This window comes from Euprymna scolopes, chromosome 14, assembly GCF_053919585.1.
Source record: "Euprymna scolopes isolate OS-2025 chromosome 14, ASM5391958v1, whole genome shotgun sequence".
NCBI lineage: Eukaryota > Metazoa > Mollusca > Cephalopoda > Sepiida > Sepiolidae > Euprymna > Euprymna scolopes.
The window spans coordinates 55383047-55409617 of NC_136495.1; the positions used below are offsets into that span (position 1 = coordinate 55383047).

At 34.6% G+C, this 26571-nt stretch overlaps 1 protein-coding gene across 1 annotated transcript in view; it reads right to left on the reverse strand.

Annotated features, from left to right (window-relative positions):
* Positions 1–5734: 5734 nt before the first annotated feature.
* Positions 5735–26571, reverse strand: part of LOC145293028 (protein FAM136A-like) — a 50774-nt gene continuing 29937 nt past the window's right edge. The window contains exons 2-3 of the mRNA XM_080139327.1: positions 7702–7842; positions 5735–6017 (exon numbers count right to left, since the gene is read on the reverse strand). Coding sequence (XP_079995453.1) covers positions 5817–6017; positions 7702–7842 — 342 coding nt within the window. The 3' untranslated portion in view covers positions 5735–5816. The remainder of the gene's footprint in view (positions 6018–7701; positions 7843–26571) is intronic.

A 26571-nucleotide genomic window follows, 5' to 3' on the forward strand; every position in this document is an offset into this window, starting at 1 on the left:
CAACGTTAACAAATTCCTAATGAACCGCCCCCTTAAGTAAACACTTCATCAAATCTCCACACTAACGTAATGTACTTGCAATAACCCTTATCCCTGAGTGGCTTCCGGGCCTTGATAAGTGGTGATCACTGTGTAAAAAAAAAAAAAAAAAAAAAAAAAAAAAAAAAAAAAAAACAGGAGTGTGTCGAGGTGCTCCTGTAAGCTGGTTCGTCGTTTTGCAGGGAGGGGAAGTACAGACAGACGGTAAAGGATGAGCGGAAAGACGTATGTAGCACACGCCTCCGCCCGACCCTTCAAGAACAATTTCCTTCGAACCCAAGTCTTAACAGAGGATTCGACCTTGGCCTCTACTTCCAACCAGTTTTTCTTCAGTTGGAGACCTGGTCCAAACCACACACCGAGGATCCGGACTGGGACGTCGGTCCAACTGAAGATGCCCGGAAGCGAATTTACTCGGGTCCAGGCACCCAACCGCAGACCCACCGACTTACTGCGATTGAAGATGGCCCCTGTAACTTCTTCGTATCGAGCGAGCGTCTCGGTGACCACTTGAATGTCCATGGTGCAAGACACGAACACGGTAACGTCATCGGCGAATGCGGTAACCCTGGCTCGTGTGCCTCCAGGGAGAGCTATCCCGCGCAGGACTGGTGTAGTCACCTCATCCCTTAACTTGCAAAGGAGGGGTTCCAACGCCAGGACGTACACAAGAGAGGCGACAACGGACAACCGTCGCACCGACCGTGAGACGGCAAAAGACTCTGACAGCTTACCGTTGATCTGCACCGCTATCGTCCTGAATCGATCTCCCCTTCACAGCATAGCTCTGGTCTGGTTCGATCAAGTCAGTGATGACAACCTGCAACCGATTCACAAGAACCTTGGCCAAAATCTTTAGCTCTGTGTTTAGCAGAGTCAAGGGCCTGAAATCGTCTAAATCTTCATCTCCACCATGCCATTGACCTTTCCTCAGCAATGTGATCACACCTTTGGTCACCTGTCCAGGGATGGAGCCCTGAACAAACCAATGGTTGAACATATCCTTCAGAATAAGGACCAACATAGGCGACAGCCTCAAGTAGAATTCGTAGGGTAGACCATCAAGTCCCGGAGACTTGTTGCAGCCGACCTGCTTCAACGCAGTAATGATCTCATGTTCCGCGACAAGACCATCACAGCTAGCCACTTGAGCCGCCGTGAGCCGGGGCGAGTCGGCCAAATAGCTGCCAAACTCTTCGACCCTGAGTCTGGGTAGTTGGATGAAGCGCTCCGATAGATGCTTCCGAAACCTCTCGCAAATCTCCCACGTCGACATGAGGGCGTGCCCTTCCAGGTCGTTTACTTTTCGAATGTACCCGTCCGAGCCGCACCTTAGAGCAACCTTATGCTCAACAGCGTCTACATTAACAGTCTGGTTTGAGACTTTCATTAGCCTAGCCCTAACTATCTGACCCTCATACCACTCACTAGCCAAGCGGTTGAGGTCTTGTTTAGCTAGCGCTATCTCTAGCCCCCCCCCCCCTCCACCGCCTGGGTCAGCCTATTCTCTATACGCTTCTTGGCCTTAGCCTTATCTAGTGCGAGGCATTGGCTGTACTGGACCGAGAAGCATCTAATCTTAGCCTAGAGACTAACCCACCACTTATTCCCGGTAACTGCCCCCACTAATGCCCGTTGGATTATCTCTGTAACCTTCAACCGGTAGTCCTCCAGCTCCAACAAGGTGCTGTTGAACTTCCAGTATCCGGCCAGTCTAGGCCTAGAGCTCAAGTTCAGACAGGCTATAACTAGTTTATGGTCCGAGTGTCCTAAAAAGTGGAACATGGGGCAAGATAGGAAATCTACATTGCCTCTTCTAACTAACATCCGATCCAAGTAAGTACTTGGATAGGAAGGCGTATTAGGATGCCACGTCCACATCTCCCGCCCTGGGTGATCCAGATCTTGGCCAAAAGGCCAAGAAAAGCTTAAAAAGCTAAGAACAGCATCTAACAGACCTTTGATGTTACGGACAGACCAACCGACCGATGGAGTGACTTATAGAGCCGCTTGCACTCGACTAAAAATACAAGAAATGTGGATGCATACTTCCATTTTCTCCAGTCAGGTCAAGGTCAAAAGAAGATGGGTTAAAATAGAAGCTCGTATTTACTTGCTTCTTCATGGATGCAACGTTATGGACAAGATCGATTTTTCAATCTGGAGAAAATCCAGCTTCCAAAGAAAATACATTGAATTGGGACAAAAATTAAAATTGCCTCAGTCAAGAACGATTTCTCCTTCAACCAATGACAAAAGAGATACTACACTTTCATCTGATCCTAGCTGAGAAGAAATAAACTGATAATTAGGAGTAGAAAAAAAGTCTCCAAGCCAAGTGTATTATTGGATATTAAAGTTCTTTTTTTTTTTCTTTAATAATACAATGGATATAAAACCCGATAATTTGGAAATGATAAAAACATTAAATTCAGAAAACGTTAATGACTTTATGTCAGTTCATTTTTGGAATGTGAAGCGGACAATTGTGTGGATTGATGAATTATGTTCTAATCCTGTCAGATCTACAGAAGCACTTTCATTAGCAACCTTCCTAAGTATATGCAAAGCAGAATCATGAAGAAATTTCTATAGATTACGGGGAGGAGGAACTTTCATTAAACATCGCAATTTTCAGACTAATATCTTCATTTTGGTTATGATATTTTAATTAGTTTGCAATCCGGCCTTTTTCAGATGGTTCAGTTTGATAGAAGTCTCCTGGATTGAGCGAGACTAGCAATCATCGGTATCAGCTGAGCATTGTTCAAGTGTTGAAATGCTAAATCGACTTTTTATTCTATTTTTTAATTTTTTTTTTTGTTATGTTTTTAGTAATTTTTAAGGTGATAATAAGGGGGGGGAGTGACTTTTAATTTTCTGATTACTTATTTATTTTTTTGTAATTCAATTTCTGGGAGTTTGATTAACCAATGAAAAAGCGCTATCTAAATGGAAGCAGATGATATTCGAATTCGAAGAAAGCGACTAACTCCCCCTCCTCCCCCCAAAAAACTAACAAACAAATATATTTTCAAACTCGCCAAACAGAAAAATGACAGGCAAGGAAATAGATCTATGCATGTTAAATAAAGAAATGAAAACACTGATGCAGACAATCTCATATTGCCAGAAGAAATTGCTGTCCCAAAAATGAGGTGCAACAATTGTAAACACAAACGTTTGCTTAAAAAAAGATTGTGTGTAAAGCTGGTTTCTCCTGGAGATTTACAAATGGACAGTGCAGACAATGGATATCCTTGTGCACAGGATCGTTTTTTGCGCGATCCAAGTTAAAAATTCCAACAATAGTAAAAATCATTTATTTATGGGCATTCAAAAGGGTAACCGTAAAAAATATTTCCTCTACGCCATCTCGTCCATCTTTGCCATTGATAGCCATTCAACAGTCGACCAAAGTAAAAGATTCCTAAGGAAATATCTTCATCTCAAAAAAGTTATTCCGCCGGCAATTAACAACCGGAAAAAAACCCAAAAAAACTCAAGTTTTCTTGGAGAAAAAAGAAATTTTTTTTTTTTAAATTTTTGTGGACCCCCCAAAAAAAACTTGACTGAACAAAAAGTCTTGAAAATAAAAAGAAAAAAATATGATTACAAAAAGAAAAAAAACAAAAAATTGTACTCACACCTAACAATTATACGGTTAAAAAATCTTTTCTTGAAGAATAAAACAAACTTTCCTTTGATAAATATTTTGCAAAAAAAAAAAATTAAAAAAAAAAAAATTAAATACTAAAATTAAATAAATAAACTTATATTCATTTTTCAAGGTAGGTTTTTTTGTTATTTTTGATTTACATTTATATTTGTTATTTTTGATTTGCATTTGTATTTTTTTTCTGGTTTGTTTTGTTTTTTTTCTGTTGTTCTGTTACGACGCTCGGCTGACACCGATGATTGCTGAACTCACCCGCTTCATGCTTGACAGGAATTCACAAAAATTTGGGTCAAATTATGCAAGAGTACCTCCCATTCAAAATATTATTGTTTTCTGATTCATACGTATTGTGTTAACGCAGGTTTAGGTTTTTATGTCTAGGAAAAATCCAGCTCACCAAAAACAAAAAAAAGGATGCTATGGATTGGGATGCAAAAATTAAAATTCTCTCAGTCTATAAGGATTTCTTTTTCACTGACTAAAGACAAAAAATATTAAGTTTGTATCGAAATAGATACTACACTTTACTCCAAGCCAAAAAAGGCCAAGTGATGTAGTTTGTTTATATTCTATGAATAAAATTTTAAGTTTTGCACAATACCGTGGGTCTGCTATCCAGCTGACTATGATATGATCATTTTCAAGTCTTATGTAAACAAGTTCCTATTAAGCTGTCTCTTTAAATAATCAAACACTATTCAAGTTCCACCATTATTGATCACCAGTATTGTCTCACTAGCCATCTGATACACATTAACCCTAATCCTCGAGTGGCATCTAGGTCTTCATAGCAGTGCTCCCACCTCAATTAAAAAAATAAAAAAGGCCAAAGGATGTAGTTTGTTTTTATATCCTATTAATAAAATTTGGGTACTTGTGCAGTTTAATCAAGACATCAAAAAATGAAAATATCAAAAAAAAAGTTATATTGTATGTATCCGTTATGGAATGAAGTTCTCCGAAAAAAAAAAAAAATTCACTTAATTTGATCAAGTACTTTTTTTTTATTTTTATAGCGAAAAAACAATTTGTTATGATACTGATCAAAAGGTAGCCATGTTTCGATTTTTAAGAAAAAAAAGCTAATTTTAACATGGAGGATGTCAGTGCTTTAGACAGAGTTAAAAATACAAACATGGCTATCTTTGGCGTGCTGTCATAAAAAAAAAACTACTCAATCAAATTAAGTAAAAAAATTTTTTTTGAGAACTATATTCCATAACGGTATAACTTCTTTTTTTTTTTTTTTCAATATTTTCATTTTTTAATATCTTGATTAAACTGTGTAAGTGCCAAAATTTGAAGTTTTAAATACATTTCCTTTTGGACTTTGACGAAGCTTCAAAATGGAACGAAATGTTACACATGAGCTGCTATAAAATTTTTCAAATATTTAAAATTTATTGTTTTTATCCCTTTTTATTAAAAAAAAAAAAAAATGTAAGAAAAAATGCAAAAAGACTGTGTGGAACCCTTTTTTATCTGTGTCTTGGACAGAAACACAAACATCATCAGGATGAAATAAATGACCATTAACGATTCCGAATCTTCAAGTATCATTTGGATTCTTTGGACTACTGTTCTCATCTTGAGTGTTATTTGCACAACGTTTCGGTCAATGTAACCTCTGGCTGTCTTCATCCAGCATTAACAAAATAGAGGTCTTACGCAATTCAAAACTGTATTTTTCATATCGCCCTGCACTGAGGATTTAATCTTGCACTTTATAACTTTATCTGTTACACCACAGTAAAATTCAGTTGTAAATGACACTCTTTTGGAGGTTGGAGGTTCAATCCTCAGTGTGGACAATACAAAGAATACAACTGAGAATTGCTTAAGATTTCTATCCAGTCATGGCTGGAAGAAGAAGCTCCGAGATTACACCAGCCGAAACGTGCGATAACATCCTCAAGATGAGAGCAGTAATCCAAACAATCCAAATCATCATCTCAAAATTTCAGAAACATAGAATCTTCAAGGACAAAATGAAAAGAAGTTGAAGGATGACCAATAAACACTGATGCTATTTAATAAAAAACACAAAATATTTTTTTTTTTTTTTTATCTAAAGTTAATAACTAAAATGTCTTTGTTCTTATTTCCCTGTCTGCATTTCGATCGTCCCTTGTATGCGTTTCTTTAAATTTGGAATCATATCTATGTGAGTCTCCGAGCACTTGCGTACACAGGATTCCAGGTCGTATCTGAAACGCGAGATATCTTCTTCTTTGGCACCCGGAGAAATCTTGTCCCGCACTTGATCTTGACATGCTAAAGCACAACGTTGTAAACGATCCTGAAAAGAATCAGAATTTTATTTTTGATTATCAAAAAAGTAAAGAAAAATAGAAAAAAAAAAAAAGAAAAAGGAAAGAGAAGAAAAAATCTTCTAATCAAAAATTCGGTACTTGTACAGTTTAATCAAGACATTATAAAAATGAAAATATTGAAAAAAAATCATATTGTACGTACTCGTTATGGAATGAAGATCTCTGAAAAAAAAAATTTCATTCAATTTGATCAAGTAGTTTTATTTTGTTTTTGCTTTTACAGCAGAAAAACAATTTATGATAGCGGGCTAAAGGTAGCCATGTTTGAATTTTTTGACCATGAGGAAGGAAGGGGGGGGTCGCCACAGGGAGATAGTTATCTCCATGTCTAAAGCAGCGAACACCCCCCCTCTTCATGGTGAAGAGCTTCTCTTACTTCCTCATGGTCTAAAAATCGAAACATGGCTACAGTTTTCTTGGTGTCATAAAAATTGTTTTTCCACTGTAAAAAAAAAAAAAAAAAAAAAAAAAAAAACTACTTGATCAAATTAAGATTCTTGGACCTTTATTATCTCTATTTATATATAAAAGGAGCTTTGTGTGTGTCTGTGTAAGTTCTTTCCCTATGGTCTCCGAAATGGTTGGTACAATTTTTTTGAAATTTTACACAACTGTTCTTCATGTCTGGGAGCATAGGTTTTGTATTGGAATATTTCTGATAAGCATCAAGAATCAAGAATCGAAAAATCTGATTAAAGAAGGAACGGTCCGATCTTAATCAGCCTAACATTGCAAACACATTTGAGAAGTTTTATTAACACACAAGCAGAAAGGTCAGGCATATAAAATCAGCAGTAAGTTTTTGGATAAGACAGGGGTGTGCTTGAAATGAATGTTTCTGTTTAAAGCACAACTGCATCATGATACTTGACTTTTGTATTTTAAACTTTAATTCAAGCCATACTATAAAAATAATATAATATACAGCATAATCACATTGACACACCAGTTCCCGCTGGATCACCGAAGTTAAGCAATGTTGAACCTGGTCAGTACTAAATGGGTGACCATTTGGGACCTTCAGGTGCTGTATGTGCTCTCCGCTTATCTCGGCATTGTTTCCAGTCGTCACGGATTTCTCCTTGCCACTGGACTCAAACAGTGCCGATTCAGGAGAGGTGCGGTTGGGGATTGCACAACCCTTGTCTCACAATTACATGCGCTACTGCCCCTAGGGGGTATCCTCTGTCTTTTAAGACTGAACGGAAGCATGGAGATGGGGATAAAAAAAATGATATAAAATCAACAATAGGTTCTCTACATTGAAATGTAGACTATAATGTATCGTGAACAAAGTCACTACAGGAGGCATGTGAAATTTCCTCTTAGTGCACCATGGTGGGTCTCTGACTAGAGCAGGCAATCAATTGATTTGATTGAAAAATGTGCAATTTCATCGATTTCGATGATAGTAAAAGTATTGAAAGTGTGGAACATTCGTTGATCCTCATTCAATCCCGGGCAACATCGGGTCTCGTTTTGATATTTATAAACAACCACCCTGATAAAACAGTATGTATTTGTAATATTATCAACTTTTGTTATATAATTATATTATTATTAATAACTTGAACATTGTAATCAAACTGAGTATATTTTATATTTACAATAAAAGATATTTTTGTAAAAAAAAGTGAAAGAAAAAATTACCTGAAACATTTGGATTTCATTTTGTATAAGGGTCTGCGCTCGGTTTACAGGTTCTGAGCATCGATCTATGCATTTATGGACTTGATCCATGTTTAGATTTTGTTGATCACAACACCTGGCACCACAACGATACATATCACCCTAGGAAATGAAAACAAAACGATAAATTATAATTCTAACACAAATTATTTTTTTTTTGTAAACACAAAATCTTATCAGCAGGTTTTGAATAAATTGATTTTTGTTTTTAACTCTTTTTCATCCCAAACAAAACATTCAATGAAAATGATTAATGAAAGAATTATATGGTGGATAGCATATATAAATGATGAAACTGAGTGAAATTTATTTTTAATTTTTTTCTGACGAACATAGACTGAAAATTTCCATATCTCACTGGTTAAGTAGAATCAAATATCGTTTTGTCAGATCCAATGCTATTTAGGTCTAACTTGGAGAATCCGAGTGACTTTTTTTATATATTAGATAAATTAAATGAGTGAATAATGTTGTATAATTTATCGGCATTTTTCATGTGGTTGTTCTAGGACAATGGTGTCATTTTAAATGCACAGACAACAAAGTTCCTAGGCATATCTGAAGCTGACATTTTGTAATTGTTCAGTTTGGGAAGATCTCTTTCTCTATAGTGAAAATAATAATTATGTATATCTACTCGCAGCCCTGAACCCTATATTACCAATTTTATAATGGTATGTAATTTTCAAGTTTTCCTTTTCTTTATTTATATTTTTATGTCTACTTTTATTTTCTTCTGTTATTTATATCATCCACTTATCTTCTTTTTATGCTTCTACTCCTCCCTCTAATCTCCCTATATTCCATTCTTCTCACCTTCATTCACACTTCTTCTCATTATCTAAAAGATCCAATATGCAAACAAGCAAGCAATATTATCAGCTCATTTGGCTTAATGGTAAGAGTGTTCACTAATAGAGATCAAGGTTCAATCCTCAATCGAGTCATATTAGACTTTAAAAAATGGTACTTGATGCCGCCTTGCTTAACACTTAGTATTATAAAAGGCGGATCAAGGGTAAGTGGAGTAATGCCTTCCTCTACACTACAGTCTAACAGCTAATGAAAACGGAGCCTTTGGGTCATTCTTGGCTTTAGTATCATATAGCTTGTTATTGGACGGACATGAACATCCTCTGTGCTGTTCAGAAATATCTGACCCTACATTAAGTTTAACTTTGTGTCGAATCCAGGGGGGGGGGGGGGCAGGTAAGTAACACTGATTTTTGCCAAAAAAGAATAATAATAATAATTGAAAACAGTCTAAAGCAACAAGGGAGATAACTTGAAATAATTTAAACTTTCGCAAGATTTTAGAAAACCTTAATCTTAGAATGGGTAGGAGGGGAGGCATGGGAAAAACTCAAATTCGATTAAAAATGGTTTTCTTTATAAAAATAAAACTACTTGATCAATTTACATGATTTTTGATGCACAATATTTGCTTTTTGTCATGGATATGTGCATCATAAAGATTTTTTTTGATTTTTTCATCGGAAGGGGGAATTCTGGACAAGCACCAAATAAACTAGCAGAGCTACCCAGTGTTGTCCTTGTGGCATTAATAATAAAATAAGAGTTTTCGAATGAAAAAAAAAAAAAATTTTTTATCCCTTACCCCCTGCACTAATTTGGTCCCTGGTGCCACCATATATATATATATATATATATATATATATATATATATATATAAAATGACATTTTTTTACCATAAACAGATCAGAGTCAAATTGACTAATGATTTGAATCTGTATCCTATGTAGTTTCTGATTTTTAACTGCACAGACAACACAGATACACACCTTTCCTTCATATAATAGATATTTACTCGAAAATTTATTTTTATCAGTACAAAATTTATGTGCGAATATTCAATGTTGCTTTGTAGTTTTTATATAGTATTTTTTATTTTTATTTTAATTATACAACATGATCATATTGGCAAACCAGTTTCCGTTAGATCATGGAAGTTAAGCAGCGTTGAGCCTGGTCAGTATTAAAACGAGTTAACATTTGGAAATACCAAATGCTGTATGTGCTCTCTGCTTATCTCGGCATTGTTTCCAGTTATCCTGGACTTCTCCTGGCCACAGGAATTAAACAGTACTGAGGTATGGTTGGAGATTACACAACCCTTGCTTCAAAATTACATGCGCAGTCACCCTTACAGGAAGATATTTGTTGTTTCTGGATGCTGAACAGAAGCGATGACTTGGGTTTTTTGTTGGGGGGGGGGGGGTAATTTAAAATAAAAAGCATTTTGTTAATTATGTCAATTATTTCTTGTCCAGAATTTAACCTAATTAAAACACAAAAATAAAGAATTTTATGACGTATATACCCATCACGGAGCAAAATTGTCATATTCCAAAAATCACGTGAATTGATCAAGTAATTATTTTTTTTTTAACTAAGAAAATCAAATTTTATGAGGAAGTGAGACATCGCATTTTGATCTACTATGTTTAATAAAGGGAGACAACTTAATTTTAACTAACGAGATTTTTAAAAAAATCAACCTTGTATTGTCTACAGCATACTATAAATCCCTAAAACTAATAGAAATAGAAAAATTGTATATATATATATATATATATATATATATATATATATATATATATATATATATTACTTGATCATTATACATAATTTTTGGAATATGACATTTTCATTCCGTTATGGCATAGATTTTTTTGTATCTTTGTTTTTTTCCTGATTTACAAGAGATTCAGGACAACATTTAAAAAAACACTGCAGTGAATGTTCTTAGCTGACAGTATATCATAAAAAAACTGAATCCTACTTCTATCATTACTTTGCTATATTTAGCCATTTGACAACTCTGCATGGTAAAATCATGAAAAATGATTGTCTCATTAGTAACATATCCAAGAATTATGTAAAATGATGAAATGTGAGTTATTTGATTGATGTGTTTGTAATTAAATAAATAGCCAAGACAATGTATCAAAGTTATTATTTTAGTAAAAAAAAAGGGGGGGGCGATACTGTAGGTTGAATCAGGAAAAATGGGGGTCAAAATTAGTAACATGTCCAAGAATTATGAAAAATGATGAAATGTGAGTTATTTGATTGATGTGTTTGTAATAAAATAAACAGCCCAGACAACGTATCAAAGTTATTATTTTTATTTTTGTAATGGGGGAGGGGGGAGCGATAATGTGGGTCAAATCATAAAACATTGTTATCAAAATTTATGTAAACTGATGAAATGTGAGTTATTTGATTGGTGTGTCTGTAATGAAATAAACAGCCCAGACAATGTATCCAAGCTATTATTTTAGTAAGAGGGGGGAGGGCGATAATGTGGGTTAACTCATAAAATGATTGTCGCAATTAGTAACATATCCAGGAATTATGAAAAATGGTGAAATGTGAGTTATTTGATTGGTGTGTTTGTAATTAAATAAACAGTCCTAACAATGTATCAAAGTGATTATTTTTGTAAGAGGTGGGGGGGGGCGATAATGTGGGTTGAATCATGAAAAATGATTGTCAAAATTAATAACATATCCAAGAATTATGAAAAATGATGAAATGTGAGAATTATGGGATTCAACGAGATAGATCCAAATATATACTAACGGGATTGAATGAGATACATGCAAAGATATGCTAGCAGAATACACGGGTGCCTGGGATCGAATGAGATAGACGCAAATATATACTAGCAGAATATCTGGCGTTGTCTGGGATTGAATGAGCTTGATTGAAATATATACTAGCAGAATACCTTGTATTGCCAGGATTTAATGAGATTGATGGAGACATATACTAGCAGAATACCCGGCATTGCCTGGGATTGAATGAAATAGGTGAGAATATATACTAGCAAAATACCCGGTGTCGCTTGAGATTGAATTAGATAGGTGGAAATATATATTAGAAGAATACCCTGCACCGCCCCGGCTTGGATGATATAGGTGGAAATATATAGAAGCAGAACACCATCTTAAAGGGCAATGCCCCAGATACATAATATATGAAAATTAGAAAAAAAATTTATTCTGTGGGGGTAAACTGAACCACTTTTTGGAAGGGGCGTCTTATTTTTCGTAAGTCACGTACGCGTATTAAATTAAAACTATGTTTAAAAGGCTTATTTTGCAACGTTATGACGTCATAAGCATTCATGGTAGTGTGGGCAAAAGTTTTTGCCCATAAGTTTTTGCTCTTGTTCTCTTTCGCATTTCATGTTTGAGCCCCCCCCCCTCTTTGGGGGGGGGGGGAAGGAGGGGCACTCCCTGCTATTTTAATTGAAAGAAAAGTTTTTTTTTTTTTTTTTTTTTTTTTTTTTGGAAGCATATGGGCAACGCTGGCCACCCACCCACTAGTTTATTATAAATTAAAAGTTTAAAATGAAAAGAGAAAATTACATAAGTAAAAAAAATTTCCGGGCAATGTCAAGTAATTACAGGTACGGAAGTTTGCAATTAAATTTATATTTAACATTAAACATATTTATATTGGTGATCTTTTTAACCAATGCATTTCAAGTGAAAACATTATTACGTACTCATGTGTCATTGCGAAATTAGTAGAAATTCCAAAACTTATAAAAAAAATGATCCCATAGAAAACGTGCTAGATGTATTTTGAACAAAAAAAATCGGCCACAATTACATTCTGAAATGCGCCGGTTTAAAAATGGTGGACCCTTAATTTGCCAATTTAAGTCAAGGGAGATAAGTCAGCTTGTTATTCTCTATTGGGCTCACAACTCTTCCGTATACAATAAAACTCGATAATTCGATAAATTATTATATTTTTACTTGTAATTATTTTTATATTCGATCATTTTTCGTAATTTTTGGAATTTCTACTAGTTTCGCTATGACACATAAATACCTAAATAATGTTTTCACCTGTAATGTGTTTAATACATCACCAATATAAACAAACACCTAAGTGTTTAATTTTATTATATCTTATTGATGTCATTCTTTTTGTCCCCCCTTTTAAACAAAATATATGTAATAGTTGTGAGAATAAAAAAATTTAATAAAATGACATACTTAAAAAAAATAAAGATTTGATCGATGAACTTTTACATAAATAAAAACTGAATTTATTTAAATAAAAATGTTGGCTTATTGAATGAACAACAAAAAATGTCAAAGAGGAATTAATCTGAAATTGGATAATGAATTACTTCAAACATTTTGCCAAAGGAAACAAAATATTTCTTTTGAAATCATCGTTTGAATATTGAATGAAAACTAATATGATCAGATTGGAAAGAACTACTTTTATAGAGTAATTCTTAGAAAACCGGATCTTATTTTAAATAAATAAATAAAAAACACATAAAAAAGTAAAAAAAAAAAAAAAACTGTTTTCTTTTGTTTGTTTTCTTAAAATAGATTTTATTTAGCAGTTGATAGAAAAAAAAATAGGACTCACCACTTCTGACATTATTTTCAACAATCTATATATCTATAAAAGTAAAATTGTGTGTGTCTGTGTGTACATTTCTCTACGAAACTATTCTGTCAATTTTCAGTCTACAGACTCGAGATTTGACATAAGGGCTATTGAAATTTGGGAAAATCATTTTAATTGATTTTCAGCCAGAAATTTAGCTGTCAAGGGGTCAAACTTCAACGATTTGTCCTTCGAAAACTACCAAACTCTTCTGCCAATTTTGGGTCTAAACACTTGAAATTTTAGATGTAGGTTACTTGGACATGGATCCAACTTTTAATTTGATTTGAGCTTAAAACAATAAATTTTAAGGGATCAAAGTTTTAAAAAATTTTTTACCTCTGCGGTTTCTACCAAATTACTCAGCCAATTTTTAGTCTAAACATTTGAAATTTTACAGAAAGTGTATTCAGACACAGGGTAAGCTTTTTAATCGGATTTTGGCTGAAAATTTGGCTGCCAAGGGGGTCAAAGTTTAAAAGATTTGACCTCTGCGGTCTCTACCAAACTATTCAGACAATTTTAGGTCTAAACATTTGAAATTTTACATAAAGAGTATTCAGACATACAGTAAACTTAGGTCAAAGTTTACAGAGTTGACCTTTGCAGACGCTACCAAACTCCTCTGCCAATTTTGGGTCTAAACACTTGAAATTATAGATGTAGGTTACCTGGACATGAGTCAAACATTTTAATATATATACATATGCACATAAAGTTATGAACAGTACATAGGGCCCGAGCAAAGCTGGACTGAACTGCTAGTAAAAAATAAATAAACTTATCAAAAATAAAACAAGCGTATTTTAATTTCCATATAGAGAAAAGGATGGTAGAAATTTACACAGAAGAGGACACAATGGCTTAGCATCTGTCTGAATTCACCTTGAATTGTGTTGTTGGGGCATTTATTACCCCTTTTTTTTTTACTTAGTCGGCACAATTTATCAAGGCCTGAAGGCCACTTGAGGATAAGGGTTAATGAATGTAAGGTGGTAATGTAGTAATCGTTAATGATGTAAATTGGGTTGAATTTGATTATTGATGACGACCTAACAGGAACTTGTTTACATTAGATTTGAAGGCTACCATGTTGTATTTAGCCAGAAAGCATACCAGCGGAACAGTGTTCCAAAGGTGGGTAGCTCTGGGAAAGAAGCTTTGTTCATGGAATTTGCATTTACATTAAGGTACAGATAGAGAGTGGGGAAAATCATACATAGTGGTTTTAGCTAGTCAAGTGTTCTTCGTGAAAGTTTGGCAAGGGGTGCACCATAGACTGGAATTCAGATGAGCACTTAAAATGAAAATAACGATAGAGCAGAAACAGGATCGCAACATCTCTTCTGTGGGAAAGAGGTTGCAGGGAAGAAAAAAAGGGCATCACCTACGATGTTTCGAAGCCGGTTTTGAACTTTATCGAGGTTGAATAGGGCGTGCTGAACAGCTCCTGCTCAGATGTGGCAACAGTACTCCATTGTAGGGCACATCTGGCTCTTATTGGAAATCGATTCCAAGATCCAGGGATCCTTGTTGAGAAATCAGTCCTCATTTGGTTCAACTGAAATTGGTGATGGAATAGTTTATTGTAGTGTCCATGTAGACCTTCTTCTGGTGCAAGGTTTTGAGGTTATATCATAATGCCCATTGATGAGATTATAGGCCAAAATGTGACCACTGCATAATCATAAGCACTCAACGGGGGAAATTAACTTATTAGGTAATTAAAAAAAAAAAAAAAAAAAAAACGATTTTTAAATTCTTCAATACTTAAATTTACTGTGGAGTTGGAACACAAAATCTTTGACTCTGAATCCTCTAATTTTAGCATCTCACTCAGACTCTTCTTTATATCATTAAAACATAATAACCTATGTATCTTAAAGCCAATGCATATGTTCATAACTTGAGAAGGCTTGTATCATGATAACAGGTTCACATTAAAGAACTAGCTCCCTGCGTTTGCTAGCGTGAGGGCGGGGGATGATATGGTAAACAAACATATGCTACACTGCCTCCCCAAAGGAGGAGGTAATGATTGAGAGGATGGTATCAGGACAAACGAACACTACATACCCTCCCTCAAAGGAGGAGTTAATTCTTGGGAGGATATGATATGATAACAATAGAACATGTACATTAACCCCTGCTCTCAAAGAGAAGGTACTTCTAGAAAGTTGGCATCATGAGGAATGAACATATATATAAACTAGCTGGCCGCCCATCATTGCCCGGTCATACAATATGCTTAAACATGATATTTTGATATATGCTACTTATTATTCTATATTACGAGCAATAATGTCATTCATCAAATTTCGTCTGTGTTTGTTTACAATATCATGTCAGCTGATGTTTGGGCTTGATGATCTTAAACATAGTCTTTCTTCTCTTATAGATAAAAAAGAAGAATTTTTACAGGGGAATATAAAATTATTTCCCTTGGCCGGTGTAATGTAAAATATTTCCCTGTAAAAATTCTTCTTTTTTTTTATCTATAAGAGAAGAAAGACTATTTTTAAAATCAGATTTTTTTTGATTTTCAATACTTATCGGATGAATTTCTGTGTAAAACATATCTAAGAACACTGCCAGATATACTAGCTGGCCGCCCGTCATTGCCCGGTCATACAATATGCTTAAACATGATATTTTGATATATGCAGATTATGTATTATTATAGAATCAATCCTCTACTGATTATTATATATTACGAGGTATAATGTCATTCATCAAATTTTGTCTGTGTTTGTTTATAATATCACGTCAGGTTCAATCCTCAGTGCAGTTAATATAATAGTTAACACAATAATAGTTAATATAATAGTTAATACAATAATAGTTAATAAATGTCTGTGTTTGTTTATAATATCACGTCAGGTTAAATCCTCGGTGCAGTTAATATAATAGTTAATACAATAATAGTTTATATAATAGTTAATACAATAATAGTTAATAATATAGTTAATACAATAGTTAATACAATAGTTAATACAATAGCAAATTACCTATGGTTAATGGAATGAGAACATGATATCAACGTAGATTAAATAAACAGTCTTGTTTAAAACTCCATACAGATTCTCAAGTTCAACAGAAAGATTCCAGAGTGTGACATGATTCTCCTGAAGAGGGTCGGAGGTTACATCAATCAAAACGTTGTGCAAATAACACTCAAGATGAGAACAGCATTCCAAATAATACAAATGTGTATAGAATAAATAATCAAATTAAAAATAATCAAATCCGGCTGTGTGTGTTTACAGATTACAGAATTTCAAAATGTTGTATCATAAAATTAAATAAGCATAACCTGCTTTGATGCTAATACAGTGAGGATAGGTGGGTGGGGTGGGGGGAACAAAACTTGGGCCATATAAAGTGCAAATTCAACTGGAGCAGAGTTTGTATATTTTTATCAACTCAGCTCACGGCTTAATTGCTCCTGACTCCAACACCACATCCCTAGTGAAAATTGTGTAAAAATAGAGCTCACAAAACAGAAGAATGCGATTTAGAAAATGTTAATTTTATAATGAGGATCTTAAAATGGTTAAAAGCTCCTATTTTCTTGCCTCCCCATGAAGGCAGAGTTAGACACAAGGTCAGTTTTTAATGTGGGAAAATCCAGCTCCCCAAAAGGGGCACTCTGGATAGGAACAAAAATTTAAATTGTCTCAGTCATGAAGGATTTCTCCTCCACAAATCGAGGACAGAAAAGGTGAAGTGTAGTATCATAACAGATACTACACTGTGATCTTAGCCCAAAGGTCAAGGACTAAGCAAGAAAATTCTGTGTAACTAATTTGCAATTTAAATTGAATCAAAATCAGTTGTAAAAGGTGTGCTCAGCTGCAGTTTTCACTTCCTTCACAGATTGTCCTCTTTATAAGTAGAAATGGTAATAACTACAAATCTTTTTATGATAAAATGCATACGTTATTCCTCTCAAAATTCAAGTTTATATGCTTCATTGCCTACATTGGTGGCCCTTCTCTCCTTGACCCAACCTAAAATCTGTAAATACTAATATTGGGATGATTAATCAGAAAAATGAGAACGTTGGGGAGTATTGGAATTGGTATCAGAAAAAATTGTACCTATTTTCCGATGTCAAAAACGAGGCTTAATTTTTTTTTTTTTTTTTACTAAACTTAATTTTCTATTGCTGGTTCTAATGATGAAATGATAAATATTTACTGATTTTAAAGTACCAGTGAAAATAAAACCTATATACTCCACCTTTTAAGTGTATTCTTTTTTCTTTTAACATTTGCAAAAATATATACACTTATTAGATGGACTTTTGCGGTAATTTGAAAATAAAAAATATATATGTATAGCTAAATATTTAGAGGTTTTAAAAGAATTGGAATCAGTAATGGTATCAGAATTGAGAAAAATATTGGAATCATCTCACAACTAGTAAATACAATTTTTATTTTATATTACGTGAACTTGCTATTCTACAAAATAGTCATAGATAAACTTGCAAAAACAATTAGTGTTTTTTTTTTTTAAATTAATATTTCCAAATTTTATTATGTTTGACATCTTTCTATTACCTCTTCTACACAATTATAACATAAATTGTCGAAAATATCTTAGTTGAGGTCCACAATTATAACCAGGCATTCTTGATCATAGTCTTTCATAACTGCAATTATAACTAGTTGTAGGTCCTGGTTATAGATGGAAATTAGTTGATAACAATAAATAAAAAAAATAATTGCCTCAAAATTCAGTGATATGTCGAAACACAATTGCCTCAAAATTCAGTAACACCTGTACATACATACATACATACATACATACATACATACATACATACATGCACAATGCTAGACATCTTCTCAATCTATTCCATCTCTTTTTGTTTGCCTATTTTTTCAGCTCAAAACCCACGCAACTTTTAGCACATCTGGGTACATAAGCTTCTAGCTGTTCTCACACTTCCTCAAGACCATGGGAGACAACTATGGCAGGGTAGAACCTGCAAATTTAAGGGTTCTGTATTTCTCTGTCTCCTCCTCTAACCTTTTATGAGGAATAGAGTTTTTCCACCTCCCCTTCTTGACACAACCATGTGCCTTTTAGATATCTTCCTTCTTTTATCTGATAACCTAGCATTGTTATACTTAGTTTGCTATCTTCCTTTTCTTTTATTCCTACCGGCCCACACAACTGTTTGAAACAAAGGTCATACATTATCAGCTTACCTCAGCCAAATTAGAGTTTACTTTGTTTGACACAAATTCAAATCTTATTTCGTTTGGCTGATGACAGTTTTGACTAGCAGGTCATCTAATCTTGGGGACACCTCATATCAATCACTGGGACATTTCTTTCATGATAATTTTATTTATAATATGATTTCACTAGATATGCATTTGTGAAATTATACCCACACCCAATTTAGTTTATCTAATACATAATGTTATGTTTTCAGATGACTTTCAAAGTCAGACCTAAATAGCAATGCATCCAACAAATCGATACTTGATTTGAATAATATTTTTTTTTTTTTGTTATTTTTTGTTTCACTATGTTTAATTTAATTAGTTTAGATAAGTTAAGATAAAGTTTATTTTAAGTTAAAGTTTACTTTTGATAATAGGCCAGCTAGGAAGTTTGTTCGACTGTGGTCATTTTTGCATTTATGACCTAAACACAACCAGCCGCTTGTGAAATTGATAAAAAGAATCTATATTATATTTCTCTTAATTTTTTACACTTTTTCTCAGAAACTACTGGGCCAATTTGGCTGAAATTTGATATGAACCTTTGTTATGATGAGGAGCAGGAAATTAAGTATTATAGAATCCCATCGATGCATAGTAAGAGATTAACAGGGATTACGTTTATGAATTTTTTTTAGATGAATTGACTATTCACACTATTTGAATTTTTTGGACAATTGTTCTCATCTTGAGTGTTATTTTCCCAATGTTTCGGTCAATGTAATCTCCAAGTTCAACAAGATTATCTGAAGACAGTCAGAGATTACATTGATCGATAACTCAAGATGAGTACAGCAGCCTGAAGAATCCAAATAATATGAATAATAGGCATTAGTCACCACAATACCACATTTACTCTAGAAGTTTGGCATAAAGTAATAATTCTAAGTCAACAGACTATTTTTGCCTATTTTTAATGGGATCAAATGTTTAGTTTCCTATATTTCTTTATCTGCGTCCAACTTCTGATATCAGATAAATAATTATATTTTTTTTAAATTACATATTAACCTATATATTTTCTTATAATTGTATACTAGGTTAATAAGTAAGAACTAATATTCTTTCTAAAAACTACTTCTATGATGGCTGTGTTTTTCATGACACAAGCTGGCATTCAATATTCATGTTGCTTTGGAAAATAATGAGGTGCTTTAACTAAATCGTATCAAGTGTCTGTGGAAGTGCTCATTATTTTTGGTTTTACTAAACTTACTACTTTTACTATGGCTTCTTCCTTCATTATGCTATGTTTTACCTTTGACTATAATCATAAATTTTAAACTATTTCGAAAACTTCCAATTGATTTACATTACATCTGAGACTAACTGATTTATTGTTACATATGAAAAAAAAAAAACATTTTATTATAAATGTGGGTAAATGTAGATAAAGTACCTGGTAAAATTCAGTTGTAAGTTACGCTCTTCTGGGGGTTAAAGGTTCAATCCTTAGTGCGGGCGGCACATAAAAATACAATTGCATATTACTTAGGACTTCTACCTAGTCATGGTTGATGGAACAAGAGCATGCCCCCCCCCCCGGAGATCAAATAAAAGGTTTCATTTAAAATCCCATGCAAATTACAGAGTTCAACAGAAAGATTCCAGAGTTTGACAAGATATATCTGCAGAAGGTCGGAGGTTATGCCGACTAAAACGTTGTGAAAATAATACTCAAGAGGAAATACAAATGATTCAGAAACATTTTGCTTTGCTATATAAAAAATCTTCTTTTTTTTTTAATTTTTTTTTTTTTTACTTATTCCATTTTCACCCCAAACAAGGCACAGTGCCACTTTGAAGTAGGGGCCTACTATCAGGGACATAAGTTGCTAGGACACTAGGAAGGGAGATGAGTGGCAAGATGTCTGTTTACATTACACTTGAACGTCTACATGTCAGTACAGTTGGGAAAGCAGAATCCTGGAAGGGAGTTCCAAATCCTAGCAGTTCTGGGAAAGAAACTATTGGAGTAGAAGGCTTTCTTACACCTATGGATCTTTACTGTGAAGGGGTGGGATTTAGCTGCTTGTCAGGTTTGTTGGAGGTATTTACATCGATGGGGTACAAGTGCTTGTAATTCGTCAGAGCATTCACCATTAAAATACTTGTAGAACAGGCAGAAGGATGCAACATTTTGTCGATGGAACAGAGGCTGAAGCTTAGATGATAGTTCAGGACCTATCAGCTTGGCGATTTTTTTTTAAACCCTATCCAGGAGGGAGGGACGAGTAGCAGATACACCAACCCAAATGTGACAACAGTACTCCATACATGGGTGAATGGTGGCCTTATAGAGGTACAGGATACTTTTAGGCGTAAGTAGTTTTCTAGCACGGTAGAGAGAGCCCACCTTTTTCACAGCAGCCTTAGCAAGGCTCTCAATGTATCTGTTTTTTTTTTGTTTAGTTTTTTTTACAAGGTGGTCATCACTTATCAAGGCCCGGAAGCCACTCGGGGATAAGGCTTATTGCGTGTATAGTACGTTAATATTGGAGATTTGATAAAGTGTCTTACTTAAGGGGGCGGTTCATCAGGAATTTGTTTATGTTGGACTTGAAGACATCCAGGTTGTAGTCAGGTGGGAAACAGGCAACAGTTCCAATTCATGTTCCCTGTGAAGGTTAGGCCGAGGAGTTTAAAAGAAGTACTTTCAGGTAATGTGTTTTTGCATTTACACAAATAAAATGAATATAGGTTTTTGGCTTGAAATTCAGCATAAGACTGATTTAAATTCTCTCTTTCTTTTTATATCCAACTAAAATATTTATATTATGCTACAGTTTATTGTTTAATGAGGGAGAATGAAGTTATACTCCATTTTATTTATTTTTTTATCACACTCATATTGCGTAAACATTTACAACACAATTCCTTCCTTCAATCCCAATAATTTTATTGTTTACTTTTTTTTTTGATGATTTTTGACTCGCCACATACCCAGGCCCAAAGGCCGCTCGAGGATAAGAATCAATGAGTTTGTTAGGTGGATAGTGAAACAACACCGTGAGGATCGGTAATAATTCTTGAAACTCGACAGAATTTCTTTATTATTAAAGAGGACGGATCAACAAGAATTTGTTAACATTAGATTCTAAAAACAACTGTTGTAGTAATTTAGAAAATAGCACCATGGTATTGTGTTCCACAGACAAGCAGTTCTGGTTGTAGTTAGACGAGTTGATGATGAAAGAATGGAAGATTGGTTTTAAATGTATTAAAAATAACCAGCCATCTTTTTCTCCATTGTACAGAAATATCTTGATCATTAATGCTCTCTGAAGTGTTGCCATAGATAGTTGTGTTAAATATGGGATTTCGGTCTTTTTTAAATATAGAATGGAATGAGTGATGAAGAGCGTGGAAAATTACCTCCCAAGAAAGCCAAGTTTGAGAAAATGGTAGTTAGTAAAGGGGGCTGGAGTAGTGTGTTACAATAAATAAGGCCTAAAAGTGAAATCGAAAAATGATGTGACTTTCATCAGAGAGTGTCTGATTCTCTTTGCTTGCGGGGAGTTCAATTGAACAGACATAAGCGTCACTGTTTCCAAGGAGGTGGGGAGGAGGAGCGTAGGATAAAGTAATAAGGATGAACTTGAGAGATAAATGAGGAGTGATAGGTTAGTGTGAAAGTCAGTTTCTAAAAGACATCCAATGGATGCCAGAATGTAAAACGGACGTTAAACCGAATATGATGTTGAATCCTAGTATTCTTATGACTTCAACTCATTCCAAAACTTTGGACTTTGCAATCTTTGTTTCAATGGGTGAAGAAATTAGCTGATCATTCATTTAACAGTGTTTTATTATAGATTCTATTTTCCTTAAAATGTAACTAGTTAACATACGTATCTATTGGGTTTCCAAAACCATCTACATACCAACTCAACTGGAAAAAAATGTATTTACAGGGTGGAACAATAAAATTGTCACCCTAGAAAAGATAGCATGATTCCATTTCCATGTAATGAAAAACAGTTTTCTTATTTTTGTTGCAAACCATCTACTAGTTAGCCAGTTGTGTACAAATCCCAAGAGCGATAGGAGCCTTCTATCATGTCTGAAAATGACACAATGTTCAACGAGCAAGATCAGAGATGCATTGCTGTACAACTCATGCTCTTTACCAATCCAAGTTATGACAACAGGACCATTGCCAGCCCCCTCAAAATGCATCACTGGATTGCCATGAATAACAGAAACATGCCCAGGGTGATGAAAAAGTTTCTGGCCACGGTTATGATCTTTAGTGTGGTTTAAACTGAGGGCCACATCATGCCACCTCACATCTTATGTCGGCCTGGAAGTCAACACTAAAGTGTACCTGCATGTACTGAAGAGTGTGGTGATCCCCTAGTGTAATCAGTGCGAGATCTGAGATGCACTGCTCTCTACAGATTCAAGTTATGACAACAGGACCATTGCTAGCACCCTCAAAATGCATCGCTGGATTGCTACAAATAACAGGGACATGCCTAGGGTGATGAAAACAAAGTTTCCGACCATGGTTATGGTCTTTAGTGTGGTTTCATGTGAGGGTCAAATTATGCCACCTCACATCTTCGAAGTTGGTTTGAAAGTCAACACCAAAGTGTACCTGGATGTGCTGAAGAGTGTGATGATCCCCTGGGTGTGGCAGCAGGACTCAGTACTGGTCCACAAGACTAAAGAGAGCCAGGCTCGGCTTCAGAAGGAGTACTATGACTTTGTACCCTTCTCTTATTGTCCCCCACTTCTTCCCGGACCTGAACTCACTGGATTACTTCGATCATACGTTGAGTGCATCACCAACATGACCTTCCACAACACTAAAACCAACCTGGTCACTGCCATTCACTGAGTTCCCACCGCCACTTGTGGAAAAGACATGCTCAGAGTTCTGAACCCGTATCGAGGCGGTGATTGAGGCTGAAGCCAGCTACATTCAATAGATGTCAGCTCTACTACATAATCGAGCTCCCTGAATTGATTTTTTCAATAAAAATTTTAAAATAATGGTGTAGTGTTGTGTTCTTTAGGGCAACAACTTTATCGTTCTGCCCTGTACTTTAAATTTTAATAAGAACAATTAACAACAAATCTTTTTAATAATACTTTATAAATAACTATCGGTGGGTACCCGGCGTTGCCCGAGTGTTTGGAGGTGTGTGTGGTTTTGGCTAAATCAAAACAAAAGAATAATAAAAAATCGTTTTGGTAGGTAAGTAGGAAGAATCGAGGTCGAAGCCTTGAGGTGCAGTGTGAAAAAAAAAGTGCAACGTTAACTGTTCGCTGACCAAGAAATAGTAACGGAAAGATGTTTGAATTGACAGGTGCCTGCAATAAAGTTAACACCGTTAATGAGGTCAAATAGAAGTAACGGAGTTAACATTTACTGCGGGGCAGGTTTTTTTTTTTTGTTTGTTTACTCAACTTTGGCTGGTTTTGTTTCCCCAAGATGTTGGGGAGAAACCAGCTCCCCATAAAAAGGGATTGTCCAAATTGAATAGCAATCGTCTGATATAAGAAATTTTCCTCGCATTAAAGCTGATTGCTTACGTTCGCGGCGCGATTGCTGAGAACAGCGTCTTAGCTTTCAATTAGTTTCGCTTTTTATACGAAAAAGCCGAATCAACACGTGAGAAGCCAAAATAGCAATAATTTTGTAAAAGTCGCTGTAAAATAAATCTAGATGCGACGCGCATTTCCAAATCTTAGCTATTATTATCTAGGGGGTATATGAACACTTCTAAGCGATAGTAACCCCCCCCCCCGGGACCGTCAGCGAAAAAAGCCTTTTCGAGACATACAAAAAAATGCACGCGCAGCATTTGCCTTTTATATATAGAGATTTATTATTCGATAAATAAAATTGATTAATAATTAAAGTTTTTTTCTTTTTTACCTTTTTACTTCAAACAAGGCATATTGCCATTTGGATCATAAAGGACTATTACTTGGGATCATGTCTAACAGAGGACTGTGGGGTGTTGAGTGGCTAGATATCTCTTCATATTACATTTAAATTTCTGCAAGTTAGTACAGTCAGAGAAACAGGAAGAGAAATTCACAAAGTCTACCAGTCTGAGTTGTTTTGATTAATTGATTTTTCTTTTTTTTTCTGGTACTCAATATCCATTGTATCCTAGCTCTCTCTCCACCCGGGCAATGCCGGGTATCCATGCTAGTAAAAAATAAAATTTATAACTTGCGCAGAATTTAAAGGGGCGAATTATTTCTCCTTATTCTTGATTGGCCACAAAGTCAATAATCCAGTGCTCAGATCAAAAAAATCTATCACTGTCAAAATGAAGAGTATGTTGGTCCTAATATGTTTTTGCCATCAACAATCCTCAGGATACCTCATCATCATATCCGGGTCAAAGTTAAGGTGGTTTATATTTGATACTTGTGATCTGTTGGGTCAAAGTTGAAACATTGTGCCTTGAATTGACTGTGATGGTAAATAGTAGTCATAATAAAAGTGTTTATGGAAACTTGAATGAGTAAATTCCTTTTCTTTATAAATGTCTGTTGCTGATACTATTGCTACTTCAGTCTTTTCTTTTTCATGTTATTTATATTTATAGTATCCTTCCTTACGCTCTGTTACTCCTACTACTATCTCTATTCTATTCTTCCCACCACCACCACTTTTGAGTAGGACAACCAACCAAAACAACCCCATCAAAGATTTTATATTATATTAAATGCTCCAAATATTCATGTTTGTTCGAAAATATATATATATATATACTAGCGGGGGTACCCGGCGTTGCCCGAGTGTTTGTTTCCGGGACGGGGGGGGGGGGAGTTTTAAAAAATGTTATGGTAGGTAAGTAGGAAGGATCAAACCCGGAGTCATGAGTAAAAGTAGGAAAATAAAGTGTGAAAAAAAAAAATCTGCAACGTTAACAGTTCGGCCACCAAGAAAACTCCATTCCAGTTGTTTAGGAAAAAAAAAAAAAAAAAAAGAAAAAACGACTACGGTAGGTCGGCGCGAATGTGAAAATATAATGTGAATTGTCCAGCACGCTAACCACTACGCCAAAGAGCACTGCAGCTTAGTTTAGTGATTTTAAATAACTTCACATGAAAGAACTACGAAGCCAAACCGGTGTTCTCTTCTCAACTGTTCCTTGTGAACGATCCCCAAACGGTGTTAAGTGGTGGCAGGGGGAGGAGGAATTTATTAGAGAGAAAATATTTTACCACTTCCATTGATCTTAACCGATTTTGGCCGTGACTTCTCAGCAGAAAAAGTATAGAAATCCAAGATTATCGAGGAATTTGAGAAATAATAAGCCTATAACACGCCTCAGATATTGTTCTGCCGTTTGTGCATATTATATTTGCATGAAATATCTTGATTTTTAATCCTATTAAGGTCAAAATCCGACGGGAAAAAATGAGTTCATTTTATTTATATAGAGATATATATATATATATATATATATATTTTTTTTTTTTTTATCTTGCCCGGGTGTAAAATACGCTGAAATATCATATTTTAATTTGTCCAGATTTTGTATATATTATTATAAAGTCGTGATTAAAAAAAAAAAAAAAAGTATTTGGATGCCATCAGCTAGAATCAAAACTAAAACTGTAACCAATGTGACATGCATATAAACTGATTAAAAATTAAAAATTAGAAATAAACTAAGGTGAATGTACGAAATGTTTAACGGTTTTTTCAATTTTGACCCCTTTTTGACCCCTTAAAAACAATTTTGAGCAGCTAAAGATCCATAAAAGAATGGCCCGTAAAAAATCTAATCAATTGAGGCCCCTAGCACCACTCTGCGATTTTTAGTTTTGCAAGAAATAGAGTTTTAAAATATGGAGATAGACAGATATATAGCCATTTATATATTAGATTTAGGTTTGACGTTAAAAATTTGACAAGATAATTTTATACATTAGACATAAGTTTTTCAAAGATGATCAAAATGATAACATTTTCTTGAAATTTGTTTTGTTTCAACTTAACACGCAATAACATTTTTTTAAATGCAATTATTTAGATTTGTACTATTTGTTATCAGTTGCCAGGCTGGTTGGGTTAAACCAGCTTCCTCTCTGTAAATACAGCATCTCTAACCATCGCCATCCATTAATTTTTCTGGCAACATTTTAAGTAAGGAAATAAAAACTAAAACTA